Genomic DNA, 19,473 nt, shown 5'->3' with positions numbered 1-19,473 from the left:
TCAAATATTTCACAAGGATTTTTGGCCAATTCTACTACTGACTATTACCATACTACCATCTCAAAAATGTTAACAAAACATTCACTCAATTTTATACTTCTTAAAGTGAAATTTCTTCTAAAAATTAAAAATAAGCACACCTAGGTGGCTCGGTCGGTTGGGCATCTGCCTTCAGCTCAGGTCATGATCCTGGAGTCCCGGGATTGAGCCCCACGTCTGGCTCCCCGCTCGGTGGAGAGCCTGCTTCTCCCTCTCCCTCTCACCCTTCATACCGCTCGTTGCTCTTTCTCTCTCAAATAAATAAAAATCTTTAAAAAAATTAAAAATAAAATAAAATTTCTTTTTGCATCATTTAGTGACCTATAAGCACCTATGAATTTTATAAGAGCCACATTATATGGACTTAAGCTCGTTCATGTTTCTTTAAAGAACATCAAGAAATCAGAGTGAATGGTAATGAGCCCTAAAATATGGAATTCCAAAGTATCACAAAAATAGGGCAGTATTCCAACCTCCTTCTGATCTTAGTGAAATTACAAATATACTACTTAAGCAGACTGGAAACTGCTTCCATCTCTAATTCTAATAAAACAGTATACTATTTATTTGTCCTAGAACAAACCAATTTCTAAAAATAATGGTATTTATTAACCAAATGCCATATGGAATATTAGTATTCCTAAAGCCAATACAGGCACCATTGTTTTTTGTTGTTGTTGTTGTTGTTTTAAAATTTTATTTATTTATTTGACAGAGAGAGAGACAGCCAGCGAGAGAGGGAACACAAGCAGGGGGAGTGGGAGAGGAAGAAGCAGGCTTCCCACTGAGCAGGGAGCCCAATGCGGGGCTCAATCCCAGGACTCTGGGATCACGCCCTGAGCCGAAGGCAGATGCTTAACGACTGAGCCACCCAGGTGCCCCAATACAGGCACCACTGTATAAAAAAGCAGAGCATGTGCTTTGCCAACAAACCTTTCTTTGAATCTAGCCCGTCACTTACCGCCTGTTTGATCTAAGGTATTAGGTTACAGTAACATCAGAGGTTTGGTATCCTCTTCTGTAAAATTGGTCTAATGTTATAATAAATATGCAAAGTTCCTTTTCAGAAAAGACTTCTTATATACTGATACCTAGCAAGATAGGAATAAAATGCATTTTCTTTAACTTGAGGGAGAGGGGCATAAGCAGTACTTGTAAACAGAATGCTGATGTTATGTCTACTTATTCTAGCAATAATTGAGAGAGATGTTAAAACCTATGATTATGGATTTGGCTCTTTCTTCTTTCACCCACAACTGTCATACAACTTCTCAAGAAAATGTCTTACTTTTATAAGCAGGAGTCCTCTCTTGAATGACAAATCCTAAAATCTGCGGTGTGCTAGCTCAGTCTAAAGGCTACCTCTCTGCAGCTACTGCACTGCTCCTTGGTTGTTGATGCTGTCGCTCCAAGTGTCATCACTAGCAATACAACCGCTGAATGAAGTTCCTGTCTGCAGTAGTCACTGAGCACAAACCGCTGTTAATCTGCCAGTATTCCTTCTGCATGTAAAGAAGGAAACTCTCCTCTGGTGTTAGTCTCAGCTACTGTTGCTGCTAACCTCCCAAAGTTATAAAAACCTCAAATTTCATATACGTTAATTTCCTCCCTCTCTCCAATTCCCACCCTCACATATACACACATACCCCTATGGCCCAAATCACAACAAACATTTTAATGTCGATGTCTAGAATTAGCCTCAAGACCATCTCCAGGTTCATCGATTCTCTAAAAGGACTCAGAGGACTTGGCATAAAGTTGTTTTCACAGCTAAGACTCATTACAATGGAAGGATACAAGGCAAAGCAAGCAAAAGAGAAAGGTGTATGGGGCAAAATCTGGGAGACACCAAGTACAAGCTTCCACGAGTTCTCTCCTAGTGGAGCCACGCACACTTAATTCCTCCAGCAATGAATTGTGATAACACACGTAGAATGTTATCTACCAGGGAAGGTCATTAGAGATTCACTGCCTAGGGTTCCTATTGGGAGCTGGTCACACAGATACCCTCTGCCCAGCATGTACCAAAATTCCAGACTCCCAAAGTATAAACCGTATCATTTACACAAACACTCTAGGAACAATAAGACACTCTTATCATTTAAGGACAGGTCATATCAATGTAGGAACTGTTTACTAGCCAGGATTCCAGCCAAGGGCCAACCTTACAAACAGACCTCATAAGGATAGCAGTCTCCAGCCTGCTACATTAACTATTTTCTGTACATTTGCCAAACCCAAACAGCCAAACAAATCCTAACTTCTCTTGCACCTCTCTTTTAAGGCTGGAACCCAGACACACGTCTTTAGTTTAGGTTCTATCTCCATAGCCATTGCTGCTACAGCAGCATTAGCAATGAATTTGATAGGGGGAGAAACCGGAACCTCTGGGCTGCCTCCACTAAGATGAGAGATGGGACACAATGTTGTAGCGTTAAATGTGTTAAACAGCACGAGCCTATGGAATCACAGTCTCTGGATTTAAATCCTGACTCCACTACTTTCTAAGTGAAGGATAAATTATTTGGTTTCTCTGTTCCTGTTTCCATATCTGTGATGAGGAAAATAAAAACATCTTCCTCATAGTGTTGTGATGATTACACACAAAAATACACATAAAGGACTTAGTAGCTATTATTATTTAGAAGGAAGTTTCCCTCCCACTCTGCCTATTGTTGTCTCTCAGGTTAACTGACAATTAGAATGACCAAGGTCTTATACCTATGGTCACATTACATTTGTAACAGCTAAAGTACCAAAGTATAACATCAATTTACTGTAGAGAAAATGAACTTTATAATAAATGATACCTGGAAAACAAGATAGTCATTTGAAAAAGATAAAAAGTTGACCCCATATCTCACACCACACACCAGGATAAACCCCAAATGAATAAAAATCTAAATGTGAATACTACTATTTAAAAAAAAAAAACCACAAATGAATTCCTTTATAAGCCTTGAATAGGGAGAGCCTAGTATCTAAGATTCAAAATCCAGTTATACTAAAAATAAGCAAACACACAAATACATAAAATTCAATTATTCAAAAATCAAAAGGCTCCACATGGCAGAAAGTTTCATAAGCAGGTCAAATGACACACTGGGAATAAATATTTGCAATTCATTGTGGACAAAGGATTTACCTCCCTAGTCTACAAAGAGCTTCTAAACTGAAAAGAAAGACTGATTGAGGCAACAGAAAAGTAAAGGACAAGAACCAACCTCCAAAAGAAAGAGGAATACAAACAACCCTTAAAGATAGAAAAATATGCTCTACCTCACTCATATATTAAAAAACAAAACAAGATTAAAAACCCTATACTGAGATAACATTTCTCACCAATAAGACTGGCAAAAATCCAAAAGTTCAACAGCACAATTTCTCCAAGAACCGGATCGTGCAAAATAGTATTATCCCAATGGAGTTTCTGGTACTATTTACCTGCAACACATTTAAACTTTGATATAGCAACCCCATGACTAGACTCTACTTCACAGACGCACCCGCATACACATGAAATATCTAAAGATTATTCATGAGGAACTGTTTATTATAGCATATTATAAATAACATAGGAGTCCATCAATAGAAGACCTAATGAATTAATTTCTATATTCACAGAATATTTTGCAGCTGTTCAAAAAACGAGAATGGGGTGCCTGGCTGTCTTAGTCCATAGAACACGCGACTCTTGATCTCAGGGTTGTGAGTTCAAGCCCAATGATGGGCATGGAGATTACTTAAAATAAATAAATAAATAAATCAGGGTGTAGCTCAGTTGGTTAGATGTCTGCCTTTGTCTCGGGTCGTGATCCCAGAGTCCTGGGATCAAGCCCCACATTGGGCTTCCCTCCTCAGGAGGGAGCCTGCGTCTCCCTCTCCCTCTGCCTGCTGCTCCCCCTACTTGTTCTGTCAGAAAAATAAATAAAATCTTAAATAAATAAATGAATAAATAAATAAATATCTTTTTAAAAAATTAGAAAGGGGGGAACTCTGAGGAAGATTCCCTCTGTTTTGCTGAGAAAATCAAAGTGAAGAACAGTGGATATAAATATGCTGCCTTTTGTACTGAAGAGGAAGAAAAAATATGTGTACTTGCCTTTACTTGCATAAAAGGTACTAGAAGGTAAATGAAAAACTAATAAAATTGTTACCTTTGGCGGGGAAAGACTAGGACAACACTGCAAATGAGACTTCTCTATATACACATGGTTGAATTTATTTTTTGTTGAATTACTTCTGTTCTTTTAACTTTTATTTATGAATTTTTACTTTCATTAAATGCATGCTCTATATCAACTATTACAAAGAAGTTTATATGATAAAGCAAATCCCTCCACCCCAATCCTGATCTTTAAATAGTTCTCAGTCTTTCTAATGATTGTCCCTATAACCCTAGATAATATGGTTGTACCACTACTTTTGAGTTATCAACTTTAAAAATAAACCAACTTAACTCTAATATGAAAACTTAAAAATTTATCTCTTAAACTTTTCCATTTTCTTGCCCTCTTAGTGTTTGAAATATATGCTATTAATTTTAATTCTTAAATAATTTACCTTTAAACCTTAAATACTAACTTTATAGTTTTATTGCTTATTTTGTCAATTTGACGACCCCTTAATTCTCCATTTTGAAAGACAAAGCTGTTAGGGCGATTAATCTGTTCTCTCCTTCCCTCCCTCTGCCAGCTTCACTTTTATTTTTTATCCTTATAGTTGTTACATTCTTCCCTGCAACAAGAACATTCTAGGCTTCCTTTACCCATGTCCTGTCCAAAGTTTGACTCAAAGCTAAAAACTAAAACAGCATTTACATTTTTATGACTATGTAAATACTGTTCAAGGAAACATACCTCACCACATTTCAGTTTTGACTCTACAGTCTAATGTCACAAAATTAGGACCACTTGAGAAAAACTACTCCTAGAATCAAGATCAAATGGTTTCTTTATTACATTCACTCTCTTAAACACCACATTCTAATTTGGTTCATAGTTAGCTCATGATTTCCCTTCTTTTTTTGCTTCCTCCTGCTTCAATCAAGAATGCTTTCTAGGCCTTCTGAACAGCTGTTAACCCTAGTCTTCTTTTTAGTCTTCTGGGCTGGCTTAGCTTTTTTTTTGAACTTGTGTCTTCACTGTTCACTTTATCATTTTGCCAGAGATATCCTTAAGTAACCACCTAAATTATGGTAAACAGAAAGCAAACTCTCTGGATCCATGCATGTCTGAAAAGTCTGTCTTCATAGTTGTACCCTCATAATTAATCATTTGACTTAGTATAAAAAAAAAAAAATCCTGGGTTAAAATTATTTGTCCTAAGAAGATTATAAACACTGTCGCATTTTCAGTTAGCACACAGTGTGGTCGGTAAGATGCCAGTCTGACATTTATTTCTTTGAAGGTGACTTGCTTTTTCTCTCCTGAAAGCTTTCACAGTCATGTCTTCATGGAATTCTAAAATTTCACAATAATGTGTCTAGGTTATGGTCCTTTGTAATCACTGTACTTGGTAATAAACAGGTTAGTCTAAAGCCTGAAATTAGCAAATTAGCATGAACTGTTAACTCCCATCTCCAAAGCAAACACGGAGAACCTACAGATGTATGGGTTTCAGGAACCAAAATTATGAGAGAGAAACCCTGAGGAAGCTGAAGGCCAATTCGAACTAGTACATGGGGGAGGGATGATGGAGACAAGTAGCTACAGACTGCAGCTGAACACCCAAAGGTCTCAGTGTGAGGACAAGGTGAAAGAAAGCTTTTTGAATTGTTTCTCCCTAAAAATATTCTCAGAGATACAAAGCTTCACCAAATTTGCCACACAAAGATATAAAATGTTATAATATTTTTTTGGAAAAAAGCACTCAAACCAATTGAAAAAGAAAGCTAAGAGATGATGTAAGAGATATAAAAAATATCTTGAAGTTTATACTGTTAGAAAAAAAAAGTTGAGGGGTGCCTGGGTGGCTCAGTTGATCCAGCCCTGTCTCTAGCTCCCAGCTCAGCAGGGAGTCTGTTTGGAGAGTCTTTTCCTCTGCCCCTCTCCCACACTTGCATGCACCAGTATATCAAAATCTGTGGGATATAACTAAAGAAATTTAAAATCTGAATTAATACAGGATCTATTTTTAAAAACTGAGTTCATAATTAAAAACTTTACCACAAATAGCTATACTGAATTTTATCAAAGATTTAAGAAACAAATAATATTAATCTTATACAAACTCTTTTCATAAAAGGGAATACTTCTAACTCATGTCAGTTTTGGTCACTTAATATTTTCTGTCTTTCAAGGAATTTGTACATTTCATTTAAGTTACTTATTATCTCCTACTTGCAGTTTCATTGACTCTCAATAAAAATGAAAACAGAACAAATCAAACTTTCAGGATGTGGCTAAAGCTGTGCTTAGAGGAAAATTCATAGCATTAAAATGACTACATTAAAAATATCTCAAGTAAAAACACCCAGTGTTGGTGAGAATTTGTTATAACAGTAACTCTCAAACATTGTTAATTAGTACCCTGGAACTATCTAGTAAAGCTGAACATGTGCATTATCCCTACAACACTCTGCAATTTCTCTTCTGGAGTAGTAAGCAAACACCTCTAAGATGGTCCCCACTGCCTAGTATTCACACCCAGGTATAACATCCTACCCTCCACTGTGGGCTACACCTAGTGACATGCTTCTAAGAACAGAATACTTTAGCAAAGGTGATAGGTTGCCCCATCCCAGAGAGGTTTCAAAAGACTGACTTCTGCTTAACTCTTACTCTGTCTATTGGTTATTTGGGAGAAACAAGTCTGAGGCAAGCTGCACTATGGAGAGACCCACATGGCAAGGAATTGAGGGCAGCCTTTAGCCAACAACAAATGAGGAAGTGAGGCCCTCAGGTCAACAGCTCAGGAGGAACGGACTCCTGCCAACCATATGAGTGAGCATGGAAGCAGATTCTTCCATAGAAGATGAATGCAGCATCTACCAACACCCTGATAACACTCTTGTGTAAGAGCCCCAAAGTCAGAGGACTCAGCTAAGCCACACCTAGATTCCTAACCCACAGAAAATGTAAGAAAATAAATCTCAATAATAAAGTGAAAGTGATGAAACAGAAAAGTCAACCAAGAAAAAATAAATGAAACCAAAAACTGCCTTTTGAAAAAGATCAGTAATACTGAAAACCTCTATCTAGACCAATCAGCAAAGAGAAAGAAAGAAAGAAAGAAAGAAAGAAAGAAAGAAAGAAAGAAAGAAAACATGAATTACCAATATCAGAACTGAAAAGATGGATGGAAATCATTACAGATCCTAGAGAGTAACAAGATACGGAAATATGAAAAATTTTATGCCCACATATTCAACAATTTAGCTGCAACATACGAATTCCTTGAAAGATCCAAATCCAACATCCACTCATGTTAATAAAAAACATTAAACAGTGAACAGAAAGCAATTTTTAAAAATTTATTATTTTTTAAAATAACATATAATGTATTATTTGTTTCAGGGGTACAGGTCTGTGATTCATCAGTCTTACACAACTCACAGCGCTCACCATAACACATACCCTCCCCAATGTCCATTACCCAGCCACCCCATCCCCACAGCCCCCTCAACTCCAGCAACCCTCAGTTTGTTTCCTGAGATTAAGAGTCTCTTACGGTTTGTCTGCCTCTCTGGTGCCGTCTTGTTTCATTTTTTCCTCTCTTCCCCTACGATCCTCTGTCTTGTTTCTCAAATTCCACATATCAGTGAGATCATATGATAATTGTCTTTCTATGGTTGACTTATTTCGCTTAGTGTAATACCCTCTACTTTCACCCACGTCATTGCAAATGGCAAGATTTCATTTTTTTGATGGCTGCATAATAATCCATTGTGTGTGTGTGTGTATACATATATATATACCACATCTTCTTTATCCATTCATCTGTCGATCGACATCTGGGCTCTTTCCATAGTTTGGCTATGGTGGACATTTCCGCTATAAACATTGGGGTGCATGTGCCCCTTCGGATCACTACATTTGTATCTTTGGGGTAAATACCCACTAGTGCAATTGCTGGGTCATAGGGTAGCTCTATTAACTTTTTGAGGAAGCTTCATACTGTTTTCCAGAGTGGCTGCACCAGCTTGCATTCCTACCAACAGTTTAAGAAGGTCCCCCTTGCTCTGCATCCTCACCAATATTTGTCGTTTCCTGACTTGTTAGTTTTAGCCATTCTGACCAGAAAGCAATTTTTTAACATGAGAAACGCATCTAAGAAAAACCTACAGCTAACAAAGATGGACTGCTTTCTCTTATAAGCAGGAAGAAGACAAGGATGTTGTCACCTCTACTTAGCATTATACAGGAGGTCTTAAATTTTGGGTTAAGGCAAGAAAAAAAAATCATCCAGATTGGAAAGAGGAAATAAAACTGTATTTACAGATAACATGATCATGTACATTTAAAAAAAAAACCTAAGCAATTAAAAAAATACAGTAACAGCAATAAGTTACAAAATAAATGTGTGAAGTTATTTCTGTATAGTGACAAGAACACGATTTACCACCAAAGAAAAAAGGGACACATTTAAAATATACAGGTAAACCTGTACACTGAAAACTACAAAACTGCATTAAAAGAAATTACATAAGACCTAAAACCTGAGATATCTATTCCACAGATTACGAGACTCAATACGGCTGAAATGCCAATCTCTCCCTAACTGACCCATGTAGTCTGTGCAATCCCAGTCATTATCCCAGCTTCTAAGTAAAACCTGAGGAGCTAATTGTAAATTTTTAAGTAAAATGCAAATGACTTAGTATAGCTAAATCAATATTGATAAAGAAGAACAAAGTTAGAGGACCTACACTACGTGATTTTAAGACACACTACAAATCCACTGTTATCAAGACAGTGTGATATTAACATAATAAATAGATATCGGATAAAAATTCAGTGTGTATAAATAGACACATTCACAAATGGTGAGCTGATTTTCAAATAACGGTACCAAAACAATTCATTACAGAAAGAAAAATCTTTTTTTTAATTTTTTTTATTATATTATGTTAGTCACCATACAGTACATCCCTGGTTTCTGATGTAAAGTTCGATGATTCATTAGTTGCGTATAACACCCAGTGCACCATGCAATACGTGCCTTCCTTACTACCCATCACCAGTCTAGCCCATTCCCCCACTCCCTCCCCTCTGAAGCCCTCAGTTTGTTTCCCAGAGTCCATAGTCTCTCATGCTTCACTCCCCCTTCTGATTACCCCCCCTTGAAAGAAAAATCTTTTTAACAAAAGGTGCCACAAACTAACCAGATAACCATATGGAAACAAATCAATCTCTACCTCTACCACACACAATAACAAATCTGAGATTCATCTCAGACCTAACCTTTCATAAAAGTTCAAAGTACAGGCTGCTGCTTCTTTCTTTTTTTTTTTAAGATTTTATTTATTTATTTATGAGAGAGAGAGAGAGAGAGAGAGAGAGAGAGTACAAGCAGGGGTAGCAGCAGGCAGAGGGAGAAGCAGACTCCTTGCTCAAGAAGTCCAATGTGGGACTTGACCCTAGGACCCTGGGATCATGACCTGAGCTGACTGCAGACGCTTAACGGACTGAGCCACCCAGGTGCCCCAAAAGTACAGGCTTCTGAAAACAAATAAATAAAATATCTTTCTATCCTTGGGATAAGCAGATTTCTTAGACAAGAACAGAAAGCCATAACCAAAAAATGGAAAAGAGATCTGTCAAAATTAAATTCTTCTATTTATCAAGACACCATTAAGAAATGAATAGACAGGGGCGCCTGGGTGGCGCAGTCGTTAAGCGTCTGCCTTCGGCTCAGGGCGTGATCCCGGCATTACGGGATCGAGCCCCACATCAGGCTCCTCTGCTATGAGCCTGCTTCCTCCTCTCCCCACTCCCCCTGCTTGTGTTCCCTCTCTCGCTGGCTGTCTCTATCTCTGTCGAATAAATAAATAAATAAATCTTAAAAAAAAAATGAATAGACAAGCAACAGACTGAGAGAAAATATTCGCAATACATATATCTGAAAAAGGACTTATACTTAGAATATATAAAGAACACTTTCAACCCTATTTCAAATAACAGAGTTCATATAAAGAAAATATTAAAGACCTTGGGGAAAAAAACAGGGGGAAAAAACACCTTACATACATAGAGAGGAATAAAGGTAAGAATTACAGGTTTCTTTCTTATCAGAAACACTGCAAGCATCAAGAAAGTAGAATGAAGTATTTAAAGTATTAAGGGAAGAAAAAAAAAAACACCCACTAACCTAGAATTCTATATGAAAAGCATCCTTCAAAAGTAAAGGACCGGGCACCTGGGTGGCTCATTTAGGTAAGTGTCCAACTCGGTCTCAGCTCAGGTCCTGATGTGCATTCAAGCCCTTCACTGGACCCCACGCTGGGCATGAAGCCTACTTTAAAAAAAAAAAAAGTAAAGGAGAAATAAAGACTTTCTCAGACAAAAACCAAGAGAACTGATTGTCAGTAGACCTGCTCTGCAATAAATGTTAAAAGAAGTTCTTCAGAGAGGCACATGGGTAGCTCAGATAGGTAAGTGTCTGCTTTCAGCTCAGGTCATGATCTCCAGGTCTGGAATCCAGCCCCGCATCCGGCTCCCTGTTCAACAGTGAGTCTGCTTCTCTTCTTCTCCTCTGTGTGCTCACGCGCACGCCCTCTCTCTCAAATGAATAAACAAAATCTTAAAAAAAAATAAAAAGTTGTTCTTTGGAGAGAAGGAAAATTATATACATCGGAAACTCAGATCCACATAAGGAAAGGAAGACTGTGGGAGAGGGTATAGTTGAAGGTAAAATAAAATATTTTATACATCTTATTCTTAATTGATCTAAAGGATAACTGGTAACATGATGTCATAATCGTAACAATGCACTGGATGATTCTTGCATTTGGTTAAGTGAAATGAAGGATAACAATATCAGAAGGGACAGGAAGAAGTAAATGAAAATGCTGTCATAAGGTGTATATAAAGCAGTGCAGTGTTATTTGAAGGTGGACTTTGAGGAGCTGTAAATGTACACCGCATGCACTAGAATGTACAGGGCGACCACTAAAAAAATGTTTCAAGTAAGTATAATATGCGGAGAGGACATAAACGAAATCATACAAATTGTTCAATTAAAACCAGTGAAGGCAAAAAATGAGAGGAAGAAAATAAAAACAAAGAACAAGTCAACGAATAGTGTTAACAAAGAAAACCACAGGCCCAAAGTGGCATCACTTAAGACAAATCATGAAATCTGGACTTAATACCTAACCTACTAGCAGTTTCAACCTCCCCCAGAATTGTCTTAACTGGTCAATCAGGAATTTTCTGATCAGCATCAATGAGGTAATCCGTCACAGGGCCCTCTCAATCCCCCAAAGGAAGATGAGGTAATCTACATAATAAGACCCCTGTAAAAGAAGGTGATCTTGCCTGAACAATCCTTTCTTTTCTTTCGATAATAACGTCTTGCCCCACCTTCCTTCCTATAAAAACCTATGTTCTATAATACCTTGAAGCTCCCCTCTACTTGTTAGCTGGGATGCTGCCTGATTCATAAATTGCTTAATAAATCCAATTAGATCTTCAAAATTACTAGGCTGATTTTGTTTTTTAACAATAGAAAACAGTTATGAACAAGGTAGATATTAATCCAACCAAATCATACCTTGAAGTGTGAATGGCCTATATATACCAATTAAAAGACACACTGTCAGAGAAAATTTTTTAAAGACCTTAATAGAGACACCTGGGTGGCTTTTGTCTGCTTTCGGCTCAGATCAGGGTCCCAGTGTCCTGGGATCCAGCCCCCTGCTCAACAGGGAACCTGCTTCTTCCTCTCCCTCTGCCACCCAACCAATGTGCTCATGCTTGCTCTGGTTTGCTATTCTTTATCTTCTGTGCACTCTCTCTCAAACAAATAAGTAAAATCTTTTTTAAAAAATGGTCTTGGGGGGCGCCTGGGTGGCACAGCGGTTAAGTGTCTGCCTTCGGCTCAGGGCGTGATCCCGGCATTATGGGATCGAGCCCCACATCAGGCTCCTCTGCTATGAGCCTGCTTCTTCCTCTCCCACTCCCCCTGCTTGTGTTCCCTCTCTCGCTGGCTGTCTCTATATCTGTCAAATAAATAAATAAAAATATTTTAAAAAAAAAAATGGTCTTGGGACCCCTGGGTGGCTCAGTCAGTTTAGCATCTGCCTTCAGCTTAGGTCATGATCCCGGGATCCACCCAACGGCTGGGGGGGGGGCGTGGAATTTCCTTGCTCAGCGGGAAGCCTGCTTCCTCCCTCTGCCTGCTGCTCCCCACTGCTTGTGCATGCTCTCTCACTGACAATAAAATCCTTAAAAAAATACAATATTTTTCTAAAAACAGTCTTACTATATGCCTACAGGAACCCACTTTTTTTTTTCAGTTTTTCATCTATTGATTTATTTAAGTAACCTCTACACCCAATGTAGAGCTGGAACTCAAGACCCTGAGATCAATCAAGAATCACAGCCCCTTTTGAAAGAGCCAGCCAGGCGCCATAACAAGAAATCTACTTTAAAAAAAAAAAAGCAGGTGGGGTGCCTGAGTGGCTCAATCAGTTAAGCATCTGCCTTCAGCTCAGTTCATAATCTCAGGGTCCTGGCTGAGATCCAGACCTGTGTGGGGCTCCCTGCTCAGCGGGGAGTCTGCTTCTCCCTCTCCCACTGCCCCTCCCCCACTGTTCAGGGTGTTCTCTTTGCTCTCTCTCTCAAATAAGATCTTTTAAAAAATTAAAAATTTAAATTAAAAAAAATAGGTAAAAGGGGCACCTGGTTAAGCAGCCAACTCTTTGTTTCAACTGAGGGCATGATCTTAGGATGCTGAGATCAAGTCCCCTCAGGCTCTGTGCTCAGAGCCAGTCTGCTTAAGACTTTCTCCCTCAGTCCCTTCCCCCCATGCCCTTTCTCCCTCCCCATCTCTCTCTTTTTAAAAATAAATAAATAAATCTTTTTTTTTTTTAAGATTTTGTTTATGTGAGAGAGAGAATGAGAGAGACCGTGAAAGGGGGAGCAGAGGGAGAGGCAGACTCCCTGCTGAACAGGAAGCCCGATGCGGGGCTCAATCCCAGGACCCCGGGACCACGACCCCAGCCAAAGGCGCTGCTCAACCAACTGAGCCACTCAGGTGCCCCAATAAATAAATAGTTTTTAAAAACAGGTAAAAACAGACATTCACGAAAGATAAGTAAATAGCTAAAAACACACAAAAGGGTAGAAATACACGAGAAGGTAAGCACCACCACCAGTCATAAAGTCAATGCAAATTAAAACTATAATGAGATAATGTTAGCAATTCTGGTTACACCCACGAGAATGGATAAAAGTGAAGATTGGCGATACGCACATGTAAACAAGGATGTGGGCAACCTAAACTCCAATACAAACCTAGTTACAGTATACAGTGGTACAACATTTAACAAAATAGTTTGACAGTTTCTTACAAATTTAAACATACACATTATCAAATTCTACTCCTAGGTATGGTATAGAATGAAACATATATCTACCCAAAGACATAAACAAATGCTTATAGCAGCTTTATTCATAATAGTCCAAATCTGGAAAGAATCCAAACATCTACCAACATGAGAATAGGTTTTCAAATATTATAATACATTCACATAATGGAATACTCTCAGAAATAAAAATAATGAAGTACTGCTACATGTAACATGGCTGAATCTAAAAATCATTTTGCTGAGGGGCGCCTGGCTGGCTCAGTCCATCGGTTAAGGGACCAGTTGAGCAACTGACTCTTGGTTTCGGCTCAGGTGGTGATCCAAGGGTCATGAGACAGTGCGGAGTATGCTTAGGACTCTTTCTCCCTCTCCCTCCTGCCCTCCCCCGCCAAAATAAATAAATAAACCTATAAACAAACAAACAATCATTTTGCTGAGTAAAAGAAGCCAGAAATCAAAGACCTTACACTGTATATATGATGTGCAAATATTTTATTCCATTTATATTAAGTTCAGAAACAGGAAAAAAATAATCTATGATAATAGAAATCAAAACACATGCCTAGAATAAGTCTGGAAAAAGACAACAAAGAATATTTTTCAGTGATGTTCTAGTGCCTTGACTGGGGAGTAGGAAACACCGGAGGATACATTTGTTAAAATTTATTGCGCTGTACCCTTGAGAACTATGCATTTCACTCTATGTAAATTACAGCCCAATCCAAAAAAAAAAAAATTCCAGCAAAAGCCTCCTATATTTTGTATAGCTCTAGTACAGCAGCAGGCAAGCTTTTTCTGAAAAGGGCCAGAAAGTAAATATTTTAGGCTTTGTGGTCATATGATCACTGCTACAACTATTCAACTCCACCATTCTATTGTGAAAGTCACCAGACAGTATGGAATTAGCAAGGCCGTGTTCCAACAAAAACTATTTACAAAACAGGTGGCAAGCTGGATTTGGTCCACAAGCTGTCCTTTGCTAAGCTCTGGTCAAGCAAATAAAAAATTGATCTTCAAAATCAATTTAAATATGCTATATTGTTCTTTCCTTTATATTGACAGGCATGATAATTATTAGAAGCCAATTTCAGTCCACTAAACATCAGTTTTTCTATTCTCACCATTTAAAATAGGAAGACTACCCAGAAAACATATGGAGTATCATCATTTTAAAAAATCATGTTTTAGGGCCACCTGGGTAGCTGTTGGTTAAGTGGCAGATTCCTGATTTTGGCTCAGGTCCTGATCTCAGGGTCCTCAGACTGAGCAGCATCAGGCTCCAGGCTCACCAGGGAGTCTGCTTCTCTCCCTCTTCCTCTCCCTCTCCCCCTTCCCCAGCTCATGAGAGAGTGAGAAGGGGGGATGGAGGGAGGGAGGGAGAGAGAGAGAGAGAGAAATGGAGAATAAGCTGGGGAAAGGGCAGAGGGAGAGGGAGAAGCAGACTCACTGCTGAGTGGGGAGCCCAACAGGGGGCTCAATCCCAGGACCCTGATCATGACCTAAGCCAAAATCGGACTCAACGGCCTGAGCCACCCAGGTGCCCAAAAATCATTTGTTTTAATAGCTACTATAGTACTTTAGAAACATAACCACAAATATGGGAAATATTTGAGTTTCAGATAAACTAGTTAGTAAATAAATTATAAGTTGGAAATTTGAAATACACTTAGGTACACACACAAAAAGCTATGGCACCCACAACGCCAACAGTTTGATTTATCTGGTATAATAAAGTTCTTGACACATGTTCATTATCAGTCATCTCTAAAAACAATTTAGCTTTCTTTCCTTAAAATAAAGGATTTCATATTTAAGGGCATTTTTAATTCTTTAAAAATGAAATTCTTATTATTTTTCTGAATCCGGAAAAGCAACTTATGGAGCATAAACTGAAATCCACTCTTGCCACTGGCTGAAACTCTTTGTTGTATCATCATATTCAGAGAGTAACAGAGGAAGGTAAGTAACTGACATTCTTGAAGGACTTATTTAAATTTGCTAATTTTGGTTTACACAATCTAGATGAATTATGAGCCTTATTAGCCTATTCCCTGTAACTAAACTCCGTGGATGGGATCCAAGAAAGAAGCAGAACAATCTTAGGAGAAATTCTCCATTTAATGAGTAATTTTACAGACATTTCCAGTATATAAGTCTATAAAAATACAGACTGCCTAGTGAAACAACTAAATCAGCTTATCTTTTCTTCAGAATGGAAAAAAATAGAAAAGAAAAATCTGATCTTTTGTTTTCAAAGCGTTTGCTGCTAAACAGGTAGTCAGAAATCCAAATCATGTATTCAAATCTGGTTGCCGTGCCTAATCTTTTTCTTTTACTTATCATTAAGATATTTTCCCCATAATAAAAAAGGCATAACAGCCCCTCAAGTATAATTTCTCAACTCAAAAATGGTAAATTTTTTAAAGTCTCATGTATTCATTTTTGCCAGATAAACTCTAAAACCAAACATTCACTTTACATATCCTTATCTTTAAGATACTTTCCCCATAATAAAAAAGGCATAACAGCCCCTCAAGTATAATTTCTCAACTCAAAAATGGTAAATTTTTTAAAGTCTCATGTATTCATTTTTGCCAGATAAACTCTAAAACCAAACATTCACTTTACATATCCTTATCTTTAAGATATTTTCCCCATAATAAAAAAGGCATAACAGCCCCTCAAGTATAATTTCTCAACTCAAAAATGGTAAATTTTTTAAAGTCTCATGTATTCATTTTTGCCAGATAAACTCTAAAACCAAACATTCACTTTACATATCCTTCCCCTCAGAGGTACCTACAGAGACACCTAAAGGGATCCTAGATATAAGCCTGCAGTTTCTAATCTCTTAGTGTCATTCCCAAAAGAGAAAGCGACTCAAGTATCTGTGAAGAAGAAAAACAAGAAAAAGAAAAGCATATTTCACCAAAGAGTTTCCTCCATTTATTTTCAATTCATAAATTATGTTCAAAGTTTGCCAAAGCAAGCTAACTCCACCCAACTTCAAAAGACAGTAAAAGCAGTAGTTCCCTATCGTGTTAATCTCAGAATCCTATTGTTAGTTTCATATGCTATTGTGCTTATTTTTTTCAAGGTATTTTAAGAATATGAGCACCACCGCCAGATCCAGTAACTACAAATGTAGAAGTGATGAAATTGCTAGCAAGAAGAGATGATGAAGAGATGAAGAGGACAGAAAGTGGTGAAACAACTTTACATAAAATACATATAATATAAATATGAATTATTTATTTTTGTTTTCTATAGTAATCCAAACTGTAAGTGGCCTCTAGAACTAGATTCTCAATTCAGGTATATCAAATACCAAACTGCTAAAGGAAACCTTAAAACACCCATTTATATTTTAAAAGCCTCATATTGGTGAACATTGTTTACTCGATTTACATTTTATTTTTTATTTTTTTTAAAGATTTTATTTGTTTATGTGACAGAGAGACAGCCAGCAAGAGAGGGAACACAAGCAGGGGGAGTAGGAGAGGAAGAAGCAGGCTCCCAGCGGAGGAGCCCAATGTGGGACTCGATCCCGGCACGCCGGGATCACGCCCCGAGCCAAAGGCAGACGCTTAATCGCTGTGCCACCCAGGCGCCCCTCGATTTACATTTTAGAATTCAATAACTGAGAAAACCGGTAAAACTAATGTGACTTAACTTAGAAGAGTTATTACTGTAAAATATTAATTATCCAGCTCTCCTGTTCACTTTCTAGACAGAACCCTTAGTACTGGCAGCTAGTTATATTAAAAAAAAAAAAAAAGTCAGGCTTTGGAACCAGGAAGATACGGGTTTGAACTCTGGTGCATCACACCTTGAAAACAAACTTTCTGAACCTATTTTTACATCTCTAAAATGGGAATTTATTAATACCTACCTTGAAGGACTGTTATAATTAATGAAATATGTGTAAAGCAGCTGGCACATACTAGGAATCGAAGAAACTTTAGCTGCTATTATTATTTTATTACTCATAAACACATCCAAGAGACAATATAAGAACAAACATGATAGGGAAATACAGCTACATTTAACTGCTAAAACAAATCAAACAAACTCTGATAGTTCAAGTAAAACTTTGCGCTTAACTTTTTGTTCTCATTTTAGATATACAAGATAATATCGTAGCCCCTCTTTACAAATACGTAATATCCAAAATCAGCTACCAGTCCACTTATTTTGGAGCTAAATAAAAATGAAAGATACTATTACACAGTAAAACAGATAATTTTATGAACAGGTGAGATGATATCACCACTAGGGGGAAAAATGCTGAAACCAAGATTTAAAAAAGCTTAAGAAAGGATAGTAAAAGAGTCCTACCTTTAAACCGACTGCTATAAGATCTGTAACAACACTGTATGGAAAAAGTAAAAAGAGAAAATGGAAAACAAAGTTAGAGAACAAGTTTTTAAAAGACAGAGATAACAAGATTAAAGGAAAAAAGGAAAAGCATTATAATAATAAAAATTAATAAAAATAAGAATGTGATGAGTTGTGAAATGTTAATACAAAGAAAAGTGATGGGACAGTCTACCAACAGCAGAGTGTAAAAGCACAGCTTTAACTACAATGTCAGAAACAAAGAGTAAATCAAATTCTTCTGGTATTTATTAAAGTATAGTTGTGTTTCAATAAAAGGAATAATATGTGTTTATCCATTTACCTCTATTTAACAAATCCAAATCAAAACTTAAGATCGCCAAAGCTCATTCTTTTAAATCACTGGTCTGAATTATGTTTTAAAGTTTTAAATGAAACAAAACTAGTGAGTGGCTTTTACAGAAACAGAAGGTATCTTGCAAATTTGCACCTACCACCTGAAAAAGCTCACCAAAATACAGCTAAGACAGTGTCTCAGAACTAAAATAAATGCAAATATCAAATTTCAGACATGAAAATTTTCAAAGATCCGCTTTAAAAAAAAACACCACATCAAAACTGTGTTTAAGAATAAATTATCTCAGGAGGAAATGAACACACACGCACGCGCGCACACACACACACACACACAAGACAGTTGGGATTTGAGGAAGAACTAGAAAGATATATTGACTGGTGGTTTGTTGTTTCTTTTTTAACTATCCAAAATAATGAAAAAGGACCTTTTCAGGCTGTGGGAAAATGCAGAAAGTTAATTAGCCTTCTGAAAGCAAATATTCACTGTGTTCAAAACCACATCCCTTAACCCCAAGGTGTAAAAACTCCTATAAAGTTCTCTCAAACAAAAATCCATCTTTTCTCACCCCAAAGAACCCATCTTCAATTACAGTTTGCCTCCATACCTCCTAAAAGAAAGCTCCAACTAAATTCTATATATTGTTAATAACCTATAATGCCATTACTTAATAAAAGTAAACAGATTTATGAATCTGGATTGTTCAGTGATGCAAATTTAATTGTTTTAAACAACCACCATGTAGATTTTTAATTTTCCTTATAGATTTCTGAAACTTGAAATTCATTTGTCTGAAATTTAAATGTGACAAATAACTGTGCATGGAAAATAAGATTGTATAGGTCTTGAACTTACCTTCCAGAATGTCTTACTGCCCCACATATATAAACCAATAAACTCATTCTTAGCTCTAAAACAACATATAGGGTGAAGAGAGAGTTATTAAACTATCCAAAAGAGTAAGTTTGCACTTCTCAGTTACCCAAGAGTTTAACAGCCAAGATGTTTAACTCGAGTCCTTTGTCATCACTATAAATTTTCCAATACAAAAAGCTAGCCTAGCTCAAGTCAAACCGTCTAACGACAACGCACTACGCACAGTGAGACACTAATTTCACAGCCTTCCTGAACTGAAATGTTGGCATAATCACACAAATTACAACAGCAAAACTTTGCACACACATAAAGTGTAACTGAATAAGGTGAT

At 37.3% G+C, this 19,473-nt stretch overlaps 1 protein-coding gene across 6 annotated transcripts in view; it reads right to left on the bottom strand.

Moving 5' to 3' along the window:
• Positions 1-19,473, bottom strand: part of PTBP3 (polypyrimidine tract binding protein 3) — a 112,682-nt gene that overhangs the window by 91,721 nt on the left and 1,488 nt on the right. For 2 of the 6 annotated variants that reach the window (XM_045814806.2, XM_045814807.2), the window contains exon 2: positions 17,912-17,945. The exons of 3 other annotated variants lie outside the window; for them this stretch is intronic. In XM_045814806.2, the coding sequence (XP_045670762.1) occupies positions 17,912-17,945 (34 nt within the window). Of the gene's footprint in view, positions 1-17,911; positions 17,946-19,473 lie in introns of those variants that run through there. One more of the 6 variants, XM_045814812.2, reaches the window with a different exon arrangement.

The sequence above is a fragment of the Ursus americanus genome, chromosome 18, assembly GCF_024610735.1.
Source record: "Ursus americanus isolate L20-20 chromosome 18, mUrsAme1.1.p, whole genome shotgun sequence".
NCBI lineage: Eukaryota > Metazoa > Chordata > Mammalia > Carnivora > Ursidae > Ursus > Ursus americanus.
This window is presented reverse-complemented; position numbering and strand designations above follow the sequence as displayed.